Source organism: Saccostrea cucullata, unplaced genomic scaffold, assembly GCF_032062105.1.
Source record: "Saccostrea cucullata isolate Sc308-1 unplaced genomic scaffold, CSIRO_AGI_Scuc_v1 ctg3236, whole genome shotgun sequence".
Lineage (NCBI taxonomy): Eukaryota > Metazoa > Mollusca > Bivalvia > Ostreida > Ostreidae > Saccostrea > Saccostrea cuccullata.
The window spans coordinates 6,362-22,677 of NW_026917866.1; the positions used below are offsets into that span (position 1 = coordinate 6,362).

General features: G+C 34.6%; 1 protein-coding gene across 1 annotated transcript in view; it reads right to left on the minus strand.

Moving 5' to 3' along the window:
• Positions 1–1,308: 1,308 nt before the first annotated feature.
• Positions 1,309–16,316, minus strand: part of LOC134259087 (glutathione hydrolase 1 proenzyme-like) — a 36,518-nt gene continuing 21,510 nt past the window's right edge. Inside the window, exons 2-13 of the mRNA XM_062742000.1 lie at positions 13,379–13,457; positions 10,442–10,723; positions 9,983–10,108; positions 9,654–9,751; positions 8,084–8,276; positions 7,782–7,942; positions 7,411–7,560; positions 7,110–7,264; positions 6,704–6,891; positions 3,740–3,980; positions 2,065–2,178; positions 1,309–1,649 (exon numbers count right to left, since the gene is read on the minus strand). Coding sequence (XP_062597984.1) covers positions 1,500–1,649; positions 2,065–2,178; positions 3,740–3,980; positions 6,704–6,891; positions 7,110–7,264; positions 7,411–7,560; positions 7,782–7,942; positions 8,084–8,276; positions 9,654–9,751; positions 9,983–10,108; positions 10,442–10,723; positions 13,379–13,383 — 1,863 coding nt within the window. The 5' untranslated portion in view covers positions 13,384–13,457 and the 3' untranslated portion in view covers positions 1,309–1,499. The remainder of the gene's footprint in view (positions 1,650–2,064; positions 2,179–3,739; positions 3,981–6,703; positions 6,892–7,109; positions 7,265–7,410; positions 7,561–7,781; positions 7,943–8,083; positions 8,277–9,653; positions 9,752–9,982; positions 10,109–10,441; positions 10,724–13,378; positions 13,458–16,316) is intronic.

Consider the following 16,316-nt stretch of genomic DNA (forward strand, 5'->3'; position numbering starts at 1 on the left):
GTGGATTTAAGTACATGTACACTGACACATAAAAGGAATAATCAGTTAAACATGAACAGATTGCAAATACGTGGAGTGAAAAATAGAATGACATTGTATAATGTTTATCGCTTGTTTATACTGGGTAAATGGCTAAATATATACAAGTCAATATATTGAAAATCAAGAAAGAAAAAAAATACTTAAAAACTGAGATATAGTTTTCGATAAGAAAATATAAGTTAACACGTTCATTCCATATAATATTCATATAAACATGTAAATAAACTTTAAATCTTATTATATATTTATTTAGTATTTATATTAATAAACTATTTTTTTAAAAAGTCCATGCATACATATAACACGTACATACATGTATGCAGATATTGCATTCTAATAAAATGGAATTCTAACTAAAAATAGACTCCTTATACTTAGAAACATATAATGTATAAAAACAAATGCATGTTTTCAAAGTAATAAACATTCGAAAAACCTTTAAATAATTCCTGTAGATTTTGTGAGCTAATATATAAAAGGTAATTTACATTTTTAAAAAATCTTTAACATGTATATAACAGTTGGATTTTTTGAGCTAAATATAGTAGGTAATTTAAATCTTTTAACATGCAGACCTGAAAATAAATTTGGATGGTCCAGCAGAGAGCTACAACCCCACTTATTAACATAAAATCTATGTAAAGCACATAAAAAGAGTGCTGCGTCTCGTTTTATTTCTTTGTATTTTCAAAATGTGTAGCGATCTAGTTGGACCAGATCCAATATCTAATTTTAGATAGATTGTCCCCTTTTTAACATATTCATATTTGGATTGCAGTTTTATGACACCTTCTTAATTGGATTTTTTCAGGCCGTAATTATTGATTTATATGAAACAGCCACAAAAATTTAAATAACTTAAAACCGACTGAAATGGTTTAGACCACCCCATCCCCTTTTTGAAAAACGTATCTATAGTTAACATCAGAAAAAAGAATTAAAGCTTATGAATGAGCACCCTGCCTTCACAAAGAGTTACAAAATAGTTTTTCCCGTTTGGTATTTGGTATGCTAGATCCCCGCGCCTTTCGACGAAAAATTCCTGCCCCCCCCCCCCCCCCCCAAATCAGTGATCCTCTTATAAGAAAAGTAACTGCCAAGGATATACTAGTAAATGTCCATAAATGATATTCTTTTTTACCAAGTTGAAACGTCTTTTTATAAAATTTTTAAGTCGTTTATCATGAGAAGATTTTTTTTCTTCATATCACAGACAAAAAAACTATTTTTTCTGGCATTGTTATGATGAAGGCCTTTTAAAAATCACAACGTTGATTTCTTAGTTTGCTGTTTGATTTCATTATCAAATTTGGTATATTTAAACTGATTTTATTTCAATAATAACCTTATGCGAGTTAATAGTTTGGTACCCTTCCCACAAATCCGTTCGCACACTCTCTACTCTCTACATAGAGAGTACGCAAACGAAATAGTGGAAAAGGTACCAGACTGGTGTATTAATAGCCATCCGTAGCCCCTCGCTTTCTATAGTCCGCATTGGCGCTTATTGTTCCTTCCTCTAACTGTAAAATGCCCTGTACTACTGAACCGGCAGAGTCCGAAATACTAATGTTGTGACCAATATTCTTCAACCCATTTAAAACTTGCTGAAAAAGAAAGTAAACAAAGTTTACAGATTGCCCAGCAATCGAAACTCCTCGGATGTTTCGCGAACTCAACAATAAGTTGAGTTCGCGAAACATCCGAGGAGTTCCGATGGGATCGCCCAGAGACCCATGAGGGCAGTTCTGCAACCATCATGGGGGATGAGACGAAATCGCCCGAGGGTATCCGACGATGAGAGGCAGTTTGTTTACAGTAAACCTCTTCAGTAAAATTGAGCTGAAGTTCCAAGTTCTTAGTTGTAGAAAGTTTTAGAAAGAGTACATTTTCCTTCCATTTTTATAGAAGTAGTCAACCCCCGAGTGTTAAATTTAAAACAAGATAAATGAAGTTTAATATTTGTTCTCATGAATCCTATGAAAATTTTTTTTTATTATCTAAAAGTATATAAAAACATACCTGATTAAATCCGTTTTCCACTGTGATGTATGCTGGCAAAAGCTGATGATGCAGTCGTTTGTAATCTATTGATTTCTTAATTCCATACTTGAACCACAAAGTTTCAATGCTAACCTAAAACGAATTCAAATATCAAAAATGAAATCTCAAACTTGAACTTTTAATAAATTGAAAGCCAAGACGATAACAAACCACCAACAGAATTGTCTATTATGGATTAGTTGACTACCAAGACGAAGAACCAAGCTAATTCAGAGAATCTGTGTCCCCCGCTATGGAAAAAAGAAGAGGCTGTGTTGATCGGGGAGGGGTGGGGGATGGGGAGAGGAGGGGATACTATGAGAGGCGGGTGGTGCCATAGAGAGCTAGGTATTGTTTATTACAAAAGCCTCTTGAAATATTAATCGGAAATATATACATTTGTGGTATCTCTCCATTATATAAACATACAGAGAGAAAATATCTTCAATTCTGTATGAAGTTTGTCAGAGGTCAGAGGTCAATACGTGACCTAATCACACGGCGCAATAATATCTACCGGTACATAAATTATAAATTGACCTGCTCTACTTGCTTTTCCTGTATCAAAATGAACGAATAAGCAAGTAAAATGATAATTATTTTATTTACAATGTAAACAAGTATTCCATACAGTTTTTTGGCTATCTATTTAACCTGTGTACATAGAGAAAACTAACGCTTGTTTACATTTTTTTTCACTTTTGTCAGCTCTACAGTCTGTAATGTTCATCCTTATTTTTTGGTAGACCTTTGATTAAATTTTCATGATAAACTATCATTTTATCTTTAAATTCTACTCACGATAGATATGTAAATCTTTTGGAAAATATCATTGCAATCATGCCATGAACAGCTGCCAAACACCTAGGCGTTTTCGTAGTTCAATGTAAAGCTGTCGCCGGTGTCTCTGTTTTCATCAGTGTTTTACGAAAAGTAGGCTCTACCTTTAGTTACTGAAATCGTAGAATGTTTTGATCAAATTGCAAATTAACTGGCTCGGACAAGTGTCTCAATCCATCGGATCCATCCATCCCTTCCCGGCGACCGAAATTCCTCCAACTTTTTATCATCAAACTTCGGACGTGTTTCTTTTGTCTTTTCAGCATCGATTATCAATTTTCACGAATAAAAATACTCCCAGACAACAATCTGTTCACTATTACTGATCACAAGTACCCTTTCACAAAATATTCCCTTCGAAATAGATTCCTTAGCCTAATGAATTCGAAGCGTAACCGCCATGCAAGCCGATTTACACCTTGCGTCATTTTTCAAAATCTACGACGGACGGTTAGTGCAATAATTTAAATTCGAAAATATGCAATTGTCTGTCTCAAATGTATATATAAGTAATAAATAATAAGTTTATAAACTTCAATGGGAATTGAAGTGGGTCGGTACGTGATCAAATCTTCTGAGAAGGCCTTCGGCCTTCACAGGATTTGATCACGTGACCGACCCACTTCAATTCCCATTGAAGTTTATAAACTTGTTATTTATTTCTTAAATGAAAGTTTCACAAGCAAACAGAATGACCTTGATCATGTTTCTATTGGGGGGGGGGGGTGAGATTCATTCCGTCTCTTACTCATAAAATATATGAAAATTTCAGCCAATTTTTATTTCATAATTTTAACTACTACCATAAACGTACCAAAGCCGTGGATGTTGTAATTTTAGTTCCGCCGGAAGCTCCCATCACTAACTTCACGTGACCATCTGAATCCACTGCTATACTGGGGCACATGGAAGACAGTGGTCTCTTACCCGGCTTGATAAAATTCGCGGCTGAGGCCGGAACACCAAATGAGTTGGTTGTGTTCGGTGTAGAGAAGTCATCCATTTCATTATTAAAAATTATCCCTGTTCTGCTTCCGACCACTTTTGAACCAAAACTATTTAAGCAAAGAAGTGTGATATGGTGGAAAACGTACCTTATTAAGATATAATTTTTCAAAGTAATCAGTTCTTAGGATCAAAGTATTAATGGATGTTCTTGCAGAAAAAACCATCAAACGTAAATAGGTGTAACATGTCAGATTTCTTAAAGTTTTTAAAAGAATGGATTTGCATATGACGTGTTTACGTTCCACTTGGAACTCCTCGGATGGCGCTTACCTCGCACACTAACCTCGGACGTCAGCGGTGTCTACTGTCTTGCTGATTGAGTCTCGTGATCTTATTTGAATTTATTCATTTGTTATACATTTGAAATTTATGTTTAATACTTTGTGGCACACCGAATTACAATGAAGAATAAGACAAGTTAAGAAACCTTTTTGAAGAACTTTATGCAGAGCGAAATATGAAATGAGTGACAAGACAGTTTCCGACGGAGCTATGTATCCAACTTGATGCAATGCCTCGATCATTCAACCTATCACATTCGAGGTTTAAATTGAACGTAGCAGAGACAGCCGAGGATTACCGATTGTTTCATCTCTCTCTTATTTGAACTCTTCAATACGTTGTATTTCCATTAGTGAACTCTTCAGAATTAGAGGCGCGTTTGGTCGTCTGACTGGGACAGCATGGCATTGCGGATAATACAATACATGCCAGTATCAATCCAATTTTAAATGTTATTAAGTGCATTTGTCATTATAACTAAAGAATAGAAGAACTACAAGACATATGTAAAAGAGCGAAACCCTAACTTTATCGTCCATTAATAAAAATACGACATTTTTGAAGTATGTGTATTGACTTTAAAATGTACCATTACGATAAATAGATGCATACAATCACCAATAGATGTAAATTAATATCCTTGTCATCTCTACTCTTGATTTAGATAAAGTCTACAACAATAAAACATTTCATATGCATTTTGTTAGGATTTGTTCATCGACATTCAACGTGTTGTTTACATGTTAATGTTACATTTGTCCCAGAAATCCCGCGAGATTCGTACATTCTCCGACTTTTTCACAAAAGAGCGCACTAAGAACTATAACTCTCCAAAAGTGGAAATAAAACGTAGACAGAAAAATAAATTTCAAGCAAGAGGCCCTTGGGCCACATCGCTCACCTGATTAACTTGCAGTTCTTCACCAGATTTCCCCTCTTGCTATACCTATCGTGCCCCACTACCCCCTTTCCTTTTATGATTTGAATACTTTTGAATCTACACTACCCCAGGAAGCTTCAACATAAAGTTGCTTTCCTGGCCCAGTGGTTCCTGAGAAGAAGATTCTTAAAAGACTTTTCCTAAATACAGTGTTTTTCTATGTAAAATTTGGATTCCCTATTGTGGCCCCGCCCTACCCCCGGGGGTCATGATTATAACAATTTAATATCTACATTACCCAAGAATGCTTCCACATAAGTCTCAGCTTTCCTGGCACAGCGGTTCTTGAGATGAAGATTTTTGTTCTATATATTTCTATGTAGAACTTGGATTCCTAAATACAGTGTTTTTCTATGTAAAATTTGGATTCCCTATTGTGGCCCCGGGGGTCATGATTATAACAATTTAATATCTACATTACCCAAGAATGCTTCCACATAAGTCTCAGCTTTCCTGGCACAGTGGTTCTTGAGATGAAGATTTTTGTTCTATATATTTCTATGTAGAACTTGGATTCCCTATTGTGGCCCCGCCCTACCCCCGGGGGTCATGATTTTAACAATTTAATATTTACACTACCCACGCTTCCATATAAGTGTCAGCTTTTCTGGCCCAGTGTCATGATTATAACAATTTAATATCTACATTACCCAAGAATGCTTCCACATAAGTCTCAGCTTTCCTGGCACAGCGGTTCTTGAGATGAAGATTTTTGTTCTATATATTTCTATGTAGAACTTGGATTCCTAAATACAGTGTTTTTCTATGTAAAATTTGGATTCCCTATTGTGGCCCCGGGGGTCATGATTATAACAATTTAATATCTACATTACCCAAGAATGCTTCCACATAAGTCTCAGCTTTCCTGGCACAGTGGTTCTTGAGATGAAGATTTTTGTTCTATATATTTCTATGTAGAACTTGGATTCCCTATTGTGGCCCCGCCCTACCCCCGGGGGTCATGATTTTAACAATTTAATATTTACACTACCCACGCTTCCATATAAGTGTCAGCTTTTCTGGCCCAGTGGTTCTTGAGAAGAAGATTTTTTAATGACCCTATCCTATTTTTGTCTTTTCTTGATTATCTCCCCTTGTAAGAGGACTTATCCCTTCATTTTAACAATTTAAACTCCCCTTTACCAAAGGATGCTTTGTACCAACTTTGGTTAAAATTAGCCCATTGGTTCTTGAGAAGAGGACGAAAATGTGAAAAGTCTACAGACAGACAGACCGACGGACGGACGGACGACGGACAAAATGTGATCAGAAAAGCTCACTTGAGCCTTCGACAAGGTGAGCTACAAAACGTTTCATATGTCTGAATGCTTTATGAAAATGAAAGATTGATATAGATATATGGGTGTTTTTTTTTTTTATTAATTCTCTGAAATTCGTTAGAAGAATAAACTGATAAAAGATGGAAGATAATATTTGGGTGTTTTGTTGGGAATTCTCTGAAATGCGTTATGAGAATGAAAAATGAAAGCAAATATATGGGTGCTTTTGGGTAATTCTTCCCAAAGTATTGCAGATTTGTTTACTTACTAAAGATTTATTGTACTAGTAAGTGAGACAGCATCACCATTTGGCGCAAGAACTGCCAAATGTGACGTCCCTGTTTTTGACTGGTCGTAAAATGTCGGCCCGTAGTACATGGTGTCGTGTGTAGAAGTATCCGATATCATAGATCGAACATATTCGGCGTAGGTTGATGAAGTCATATTATTAATCAACTGAAAAAGAAAGAACATATTTAGCCTGTTTCCCTGGCCTTTTGTGCAGCATTATGGTAAGGCCAGAGAAACAGGCTAAGAACATATTCTGCATAGGTTGATGAAGTCATACTATTATCCCCTAGTACTAAAAGTTCGTTACCATGAGCGGAAAACGCCCCGTGTTTCTCTTCGAATTATATTTTGATTTGTAAGAAAATTTGTAAGAATCTTTTTACCGAATCAATATTATCCTTAAAATTTTGGCTTTCCTTGTCTGGGTCCCCAAGACTACTTCTCTTTGCAAAAGCGAATTTCATGGCTTCTACGATTCTATGCCAGGTTAATGTCGATTTTTCCGTGGTCGAGACACTATCAGGATTAAACCCGTATCCTACAGAATGTCAATGCATTTAATATTATTTTCTTGTTTTCAGAAAACTTCATAGCTCTCAACACATATTTTCTATAATTTTCACGGTCTTTAAATTATAGAACGTTTTATCTTAAAGTCTATTTCAACTTCCTGTATCAACATACCGTCTGCGATCTGGAGAATCATGGCGTACACTGCTCCGCTAGATGGCGGTTGTGGTGTAAAGATGGTGGAATTGTCCTTCAGTTTCACAAGTAGTGGCTCCTTGACAACTGCTACGTAGTTTTTAAGGTCTTCTTTTGTTATAATCCCACCTATAAAACAATTATATTCCTCTGTTCTGCATTGTTGACCAAAAATAGACACATTTCGAAACGAGTGAAATTAATAATTGAAACGTCAGAGGAAAATCAAATGATAACGTTACCTCTGTTTATAATTTTAAGAAAAATGTAGTACTTCAACCATTAATAACTTGAAAAAGAGTGCTTTTTATCTGGGAGTTTAAGAACATCAACTGTCAAGATTGCAATACCTGCTTCCCGAATATCCTCCACGATGTCATCAACCAGCGAACCATTGTACATAGCGTGTGGGTCGTTGGCAATGGCTTCAAACGTGTTGGCCAGTTTGGGCATTTTTATGATTTCTCCTTCGTTGTACGGTCGTCCAGTTTCTGGGTTTGTGAGGACATCTCTGTAAAGAGAATCAATTGAATACAAAAACCTTATAATGAAAGCGATACCTTTAATAATTGAGAATATTATCTCATTAAACACTGTACTAAAATTATTGTTTATAATGATTCTGGAATTGTTATTTGAATTATAATTATACCTCAAGTTTTGTTGTCTAAGTAACACTGTCGTTTGTCGAGAAATAGCGTATGCCAGAGGCTGGCTAACCCTCCAACCCTCTCTAAGCTTCTTTATGGTTGGCTGAAACAAATCTTTCCATGGCAATTTGCCGCCAATTTTCCAAGCTTCATACAATCCTTTGATTTCACCTGGTACTCCTATGGCTAAACCACCTAGCAAAACGAATGGAAAGAAAACTAATAATAGAAATTCTGCCATAAAATTTTCTGAAAAATAGGCAAAGAAAAATTAAAACAGTTACTATGGAATCGGGAGAGGTCCACGTAGTTCACTAACGCGTCATCAAGGTTCTAGTCGATAGTGCAGTGACGTGATAATACAATTACGATGTCGCGATGGTGAGATGACGATGAAGATGAGATGACGATGGTGCGATATAGCGCGACGACGATGTTGAAGCGATAGCATGATGAAGCGAAAGCACGATTACGCGTTGGTGCGATAGCAATGTCTATTTGGTGAAATGACGATAGCGCGATGGTACGTTGACGACGAAGCGATGTCCACTAGCTCTCCATCGTTTTGATGTTAAATTACTTTTGAATACAAACAAATACATCAAGTAAATATAATTACTACATTCCTGCAGTCGTTTGTTACCTGAGTGACTCAGGTAACCTAAATATGAGACATAATTACATATGCTCTGTATTTATATTTCTAAAATAATTAGTTTAAAGCAATATGAGCTGCAACTTTGATGTCAGAATTTTTTGTTGCAATATTGTAAATCACTGTTTCAATGACTGAAAAATTTAGCTTCATTAAAGTTTTGTTGCTCATATTTGCAATGGAAGAACTATTCATAAGCTTCGATTGAATCAAAATGACATTATTGTCGTCCTGTACAATACCGTATAGCGCGTTTTCTTGGCGGGTGTAAAATTTGGCGTTTTGCCTGCTCAAAGGTGTGCTAATAACTTTACCGTAATTTATATTAGCGGACACGAAGTTTCAGCTCTTCGCAGATGAACAATATAAAGACTACTGAATATTTTAGCGATTAAAATTTTAGCGGGCTACTCTCAAAACGCCAAAATAAGCCAAAATTAGCACCCCGCTAAAATTACCCGCTATACGGTATAATGATTTCTTACATAAAACTGTATTTTGAATTGTATATAAAAGTCTTTCTTCTGTTTAATTTTAGACCAATTGATCATAAAGGTTCAAGTTACATACAAATTTATCATAATAACACATGTACATTGTAACACCAAAATAAAATTTTCAAAAATGCAGCTCATATTGCTTTAAGTGATTTTACAAGGATTCATAATAATAGAGAAAAAGGTTATGAATTTCAATTTGTTTTTATGGATTATGATTCCTAGCTGTACTGTTCACACCATTACAAGTTTTTGTTTCAATACTTCCGAAAAAGATTTGTTTTAAAGACTTCATATTGGTTACAGAAACAAACTATAGTACGAGTATTCAAGAAATTTTATCAATTTAAGGATAAATCCGTCTAGTTGTTATACAGCTGTTCCATGTTAATAAATTCATTATGGTTATTCATTCTTTACCTTCCGTAGAAGATTTATTCTCTGGCACATACATTTCTTCTGTAGCTGCCCCTGGCGCCATCTCGCGGGCTATAATTGTGTAAGCTGTGTTATTTGCCCTTTAATATTAAAGACGTTGAATGACCGTTAAAGGATGTTATTTGTAATGTGTACATACAGTGTAAATTTTTAGCATTCTGAAATCAGATAAGCCTTTTCTATTTTTTTTTTGTTTTACACGACTAGGACATACTTATTGTAGTCATGAAATATCCTGTACATATTAGTATAGTGAAATCAAATATTGTCTTTTTTTTTTTTTTTTTTTCTTTTACACAACTAGCACATACTTATTGTATACAGTCATGAAATGCCCTCCTCCAATACCACAACTGTGACTGTTATCTACACACTGACAAAGAATGGTGGCGATAGCAGCATCTACCACGGACCCTTGTCGCCGCCCCATGATATCTCTGAAATCCAACACAGTTCAAAATGGTATTAATATTTGTTTTAAGGGTTTATTAAGTATTATTTTTATTATTCTTTCCTATATTTCTAAGTGCTCAACGATTCCCTTAATAACTCTTAAGAATAAGATGCATGTACTGGGTACTTGATATTTTTCTTTAACTTAAATGTTCTTTGAATTCAGTTAGTTTTTTCTATACATTTCTATATTGTTCATTAATGCATGTAGCTTTTTGAAAATATACACAGGTATGCCTGTAAGAGTGTAAAGAAATAATTCCCAAAAACACTCTTAAGGATCCTGGAAGTTAAATACTGGTATAAGAAAAACATACATGCCGATTTGTGCGCAGGTTCCGGTATCAGATGCGATGGCGGCGTATCGATAATGACCCTCGATTGATGGGGTTCCCTCTGGAGCGGGTTTGGTGGTGGTGGTGGGTGGCGACCCTGTGGAGGAGGTTCCCGATTCCGTCCCTTGTTCTCCACAGGGCGTTTGGTTGGAATCCTTGTCTCTAGTTAGCACAAACCCGAGACCAAGTCCGAGGGCAATAATACAGGCGATGATGAGAAAAGTGGCGATGATTATTAATCGCCCTTGAGACATTTCTTTGGACCTATTAAATAACCAGGAAAGCCTAATTACCTACTCGATATTCATTCATTCATCTTTTATTTTTTATTTCCTTTGTAAGATAATTACGATTACTCTGAACGGCGCTTATTTGTTATTATACATGTATTTGTATTATGTGATTTATAGTGGAAAAAAACTGGCAATTTCCTATTTAATCCTATAGTAAATAAACGTGTATTTTGAGACGGTTCTTTAAAAATACCTGGACTTTAGATTTTGCCTAAACTTGGCATATACATTGAAGTCAATGTAGGTTACATGTATATATATGTCAAAATAGTAAAAGAGTGTCTCTGTTGCTTTTTTTCCACAAAATAAAACTCCAGTCGGCTCCTTTTAACTTGCAAATCGTGTGCCGAAAAGATTTGCTCTTTAGCACATTAAATTTCATTGAGTGGAAGCAGATATTAACGCAAGTTTTAGAATACATGTATAACCACTTAGAATTTGGTTATAAGAAATCAAAGTTAATTTTCTTGGACTAAATGTACTATATCCTTACTGTAATTCTAGTGCAAACGGGCTAGACGGAACGTTGACTCACGGGCGCCTGACGTTACTTATTTTTCTTTCTATAAAAAAACCCCCATAACTACCCATAACTATTAAAAAAAAAACAAGGGTTTATTATTAGGTATGAGTATATTTTTTTATAAAGAGAAAAATAAGTAACGTCAGGTGCCTGTGCGTTGACGGGTAATAAAGTAATGGCGTTGTGGTGCTGTCATGAAAAGTATAGGAGAAAAGTGCATTTTTACCTATGGTCTTCCAATATTTGATCCAAGAAATGTTTGTCCCACAATATATGATATAATATGATAGAGTTTGGTAAATAGCAATCAATATGGAACGCCGTAACTGCCTTATGTGGAGACCTTTCATTATATGATGGTATTTTGTCATTATATGATGGTATTTTGTCATTATATGATGGTATTTTATCATTATATGATGGTATTCCGTCATTATATGATGGTATTTCGTCATTATATGATGGTACTTTGTCATTATATGATGGTATTTTATCATTATATGATGGTATTTTGTCATTATATGATGGTATTTTATCATTATATGATGGTATTTTGTAAAACCATTCTTTATAAAGATTTTAGTACCAAAAAATACATAGCCATCCAGCAAGGCACTCAAGTTTGTTTCGTAATACTGTTACGAATACCTAGACTGGCTTGCCTGTCTGATCCTCGATTTCGTACTGCCAGTCTAGAAACAGCGAATTTGTGTTATAGAGACAAGCGTCTGGATGATCGAGACTTCAAATAATGACGAAAAAGTAGTAGCATATAATGAAGAGTAGTATAATGAAAAGTAGTATAATGACAAAATACCATCATATCATGATAAAATACCATCATATAATGACGAAGTACCATCATATCATGATAAAATACCATCATATAATGACAAAGTACCATCATATAATGACAAAATACCATCATATAATGACAAAGTACCATCATATAATGACGAAATACCATCATATAATGACGGAATACCATCATATAATGATAAAATACCATCATATAATGACGAAATAACATCATATAATGACAAAGTACCATCATATAATGACGAAATACCATCATATAATGATAAAATACCATCATATAAGACAAAATACCATCATATAATGATAAAATACCATCATATAATGACAAAGTACCATCATATAATGACGAAATATCATTATATAATGATAAAATACCATTATATTATGACAAAATACCATCATATAATGATAAAATACCATCATATAATGACAAAGTACCATCATATAATGACGAAATACCATCATATAATGACGAAATACCATCATATAATGATAAAATACCATCATATAATGACAAAATACCATCATATAATGACAAAGTACCATCATATAATGAAAGTTCTCCACATAAGGCAGTTACGGCGTTCCATAAATCAAAATCATTCCGTTATTTCCCGATCATGACAAGGAGCACACGGAGGGTGTGACCGGTCGGCAGGGAGTGCTCATTCCTCCATGACACCTGATCCCACCTCTGATGATTAAGAACTCTGTTTTTCCTCTGCTTCAAAATTTGTACAGTTTAATGTTTTGGACCATTTCGTGAGCTTAAAAACTGTTCGTTATTTCCATAAAGGACAAGGTATGATGACAGCAGAATATGGTCCCTTATTTGATGTAAAAATCAGAACACTGTTAAAATATATTGTGAGAGTTTGAAGCTAAAAACTTAAAATGATGCTTGTTTCAAAACCAGCACTAATTTTGATTCAAAGCTTACACGGAGGCCACAGCAGAGTGCGATCACAGTGGTGAAGTGCGATATTTTTCCGATTTTTTTAAAAATTCCGGTGGAATTTCATCAGATTTGAGATACGTTTCTCTTCGGGAATCATAGAGCTCAAGCTTGCGTATCTGAGAATTTTAGTGTATGAAATATAAATATTGGTAGATAGCTAAAGGCAAGCATGAGCTCTCTATATCCAAAACAAAATTGTGCTGTAAAATCAATGAAAATTCGCATAAAACTGTTGCATCATGCTTAAATACACCCCAAATCAGGGGTCAAAAAGGGGTCTTAGACTTTTTTGTCCTTTTATGAAGAAAGGGAAAAAATTAACTTACACCATAATGTATCGTTGCTCTGGAAGTCGTATACTGTCCTATGAATCTGGATGAAATTTTCCTTTTGTTACACTAGATTCTGTAATAAAAATTTAGAATTAGTGAAAAAAAGATATCGAAACGGCGCTGCAGATAATTATATGAGCCGCAATTTATAAGCTCTTTTGATTCTTTTCTGTAGTGTATAATGGAAATCCTAATCTTTGAATCGAGCATTTAAATATCATATTACGTAAATATTGAAAAGAGATCCTTGCTAAATTTTCTAGACAAGTGTCCTAGAGAGAGAGAGAGAGAGAGAGAGAGAGAGAGATTTGTATTTTTCTATGTATGAAGTGAATAAGGATCTCTAAGTTTTACAAAACAAATAATTATATGATTAAATTTCTATTAAAGCTGCGCTTCGGTTGACAATGATTTTCTTGGGATGAAAATTTTCAATGTTAATCTCAACCTAGCTTACTACATGTACATGCAGAATTTATTGAATATTAAATTGTGACTGTTCCTTGAAGTAACATATATCAAGATAAGAAACAGTCTCGACGAAGAAAATCATTTATCATTTTATGTTTATAAAATGTTTATAATATGCATAGGTTTGAAAAAAAACAACATTCCTACCGAAAGAGAGAGAGACTAAATCTCCAAATTTCATATTAAACTATTTAAATAATACTCTGAAAAATTGATATAGTCAATCAAATCATAGGTCATGAATGCAAATTTCTAAAACTCAAAATTCATTTACTAATTTGAGTATCCCGTTACATTTCATAATCATGACTTTGCACACGGTGTTAATTCACACTGAAGTTATGTAATAAGTTTTCATTATTAACCAGAAGTCTCTGTCGAGACTGTAGACTGTAGCTCTACTGGTTTGTACTTACATGTATAACAAAGGAAGAGAAAAGTAGCAGTCGGGACTTGAAACTTTAAAACAAAAATGAATAGAACTAGTGCTAATTGTAACGGGAACCGTTACAGATGTTCCCCAAACGCTCCCCAACTTCCTTTTGGTGCCATATCCTCTGTAAGCTTCATTAAATAAACAAAGACAAACACTGTGCACTTTTGACTTTAACAACGTTTCCCCAGAAGAATACCAGTTACATTCAAATTTAAGCATTGCACCATGTGAATGCATGTGAATGCATGTGCGTTATGACCATATCATCTTGTCTACACTATCTATATATTTTGATATACTATAATATGAAAGCATTCAGTCCAAAAGTATCAAAAATCACTCATTCAAGTGTATTATTAACTTCACTCGTTCTAAATGCACGCACGTGCGTGCACGTGCATGTTGACCATACCTTCTTGTAGGAGTCCATTATACCTATCTGTATTCTAAATCCCATCCTGTTTGTTTGAAAAATAAGGGAGTTAAAGCCATTTCAAGTTTCAGCCAATCAGATTGCAGCACACGTACATTCGCGTGATTTCATGATTTTTTTCTATATCGTATTGTAGGACATCCTTATGAAAGACTATGTTTTAAATTTCAAAACATTTTGTCAAAAAACAAAGGAGATATAGCCATTTAAAGTTCCAGCCAATCAGATTGCAGCACACGTGCATGCACGTGATTTCTTGAAATTTTTTGTATATCATATTGCAGGATATTCTAATGAAAGACTATGTTTTAAATTTCAAAGCATTTCGTCAAAAAACAGAGGAGATAAAGCCATTTAATGTTTCAACTAATCAGATTAAAGCGCATGCGCATGCACGTGATTTCATGAAACTTTTATATATCATGTTGTAGGATATCCTAATGTATGACTATATTTTGAATTTGTAAGCATTTCGTCAAAAAACAAAAGAGATATTGAGATTTTTGTTTCAGCCAATCAGAGGAAGGCGCACGTGCATGCGCGTGAGTTCATGCTAATTTGACAGTGTCATATTATTAACACTTTTAATATATCCTTATAAAATGAGTTTCAAAGCATTTCATCAAAAAATGTAAAAGTTATAGCTATATTAAGTATATCAGTCAATTCACTCATTTCACGCGCACGCACGTGCAGGCGTATGCGCGCAAAATGACCTTCGTTCCGCACACCTACACTACACATCTATTAACCCTAAAAAGGTTTTAGCTCAGTTGGGTGAACAGTTTCTGAGAACACTCGCGGACAAAAAAGTACCGGAGAACAAATAAGAAAAAAAATAATAATAACTAGTGCTAATTGTAACGGGAACCGTTACAGATGTTCCCCAAACGCTCCCCAACTCCCTTCTCGTGCCATATTCCCTGTAAGCCTTAGTAAATAAAACAACATCTGTTCATTTTTGACGTTAAACACGTTTTCCCAAAAGGATACCAATTAATTTATTCAAATTTTAACATTGCACGCATGCCTATGTGAATGCACGTGCATAATGATCATATAATCTTGTCTACACTTTCTATATATTAAAATATACTTTTTATGAAAGCATTTAGTCCAAAAGTATAAAAAACCACTCATTCAAGTGTATTTTCAATTTCACTCGTTCCAAATGCACGCACGTGCGTGCACGTGCATGATAACCATACCTTCTTGTAGGAGGCCCTTATATCTATCTATGTTCTAAATCCCATCCTGTTTGGTTGAATACCAAGGGAATTATAGCCATTTCAAGTTTCAGCCAATCAGATTGCAGCACACGTGCATCCATGTGATTTCAAGAATTTTTTTCTAAATCATATTGTAGAATATCCTAATGCATAACTATGTTTTAAATTTCAAAGCATTTCGTCAAAAATCAACGGAGATATGGCCATTTAAAGTTTCAGCCAATCAGATTGCAGCACACGTGCATGCGCGTGATTTCTTGAATTTTTTTGTGTATCATATTGCTGGATATCCTAATGCATGACTACATTTTAAATTTCAAAGCATATCGTCAAAAAATAAAGGAGATATAGCCATTTAAAATT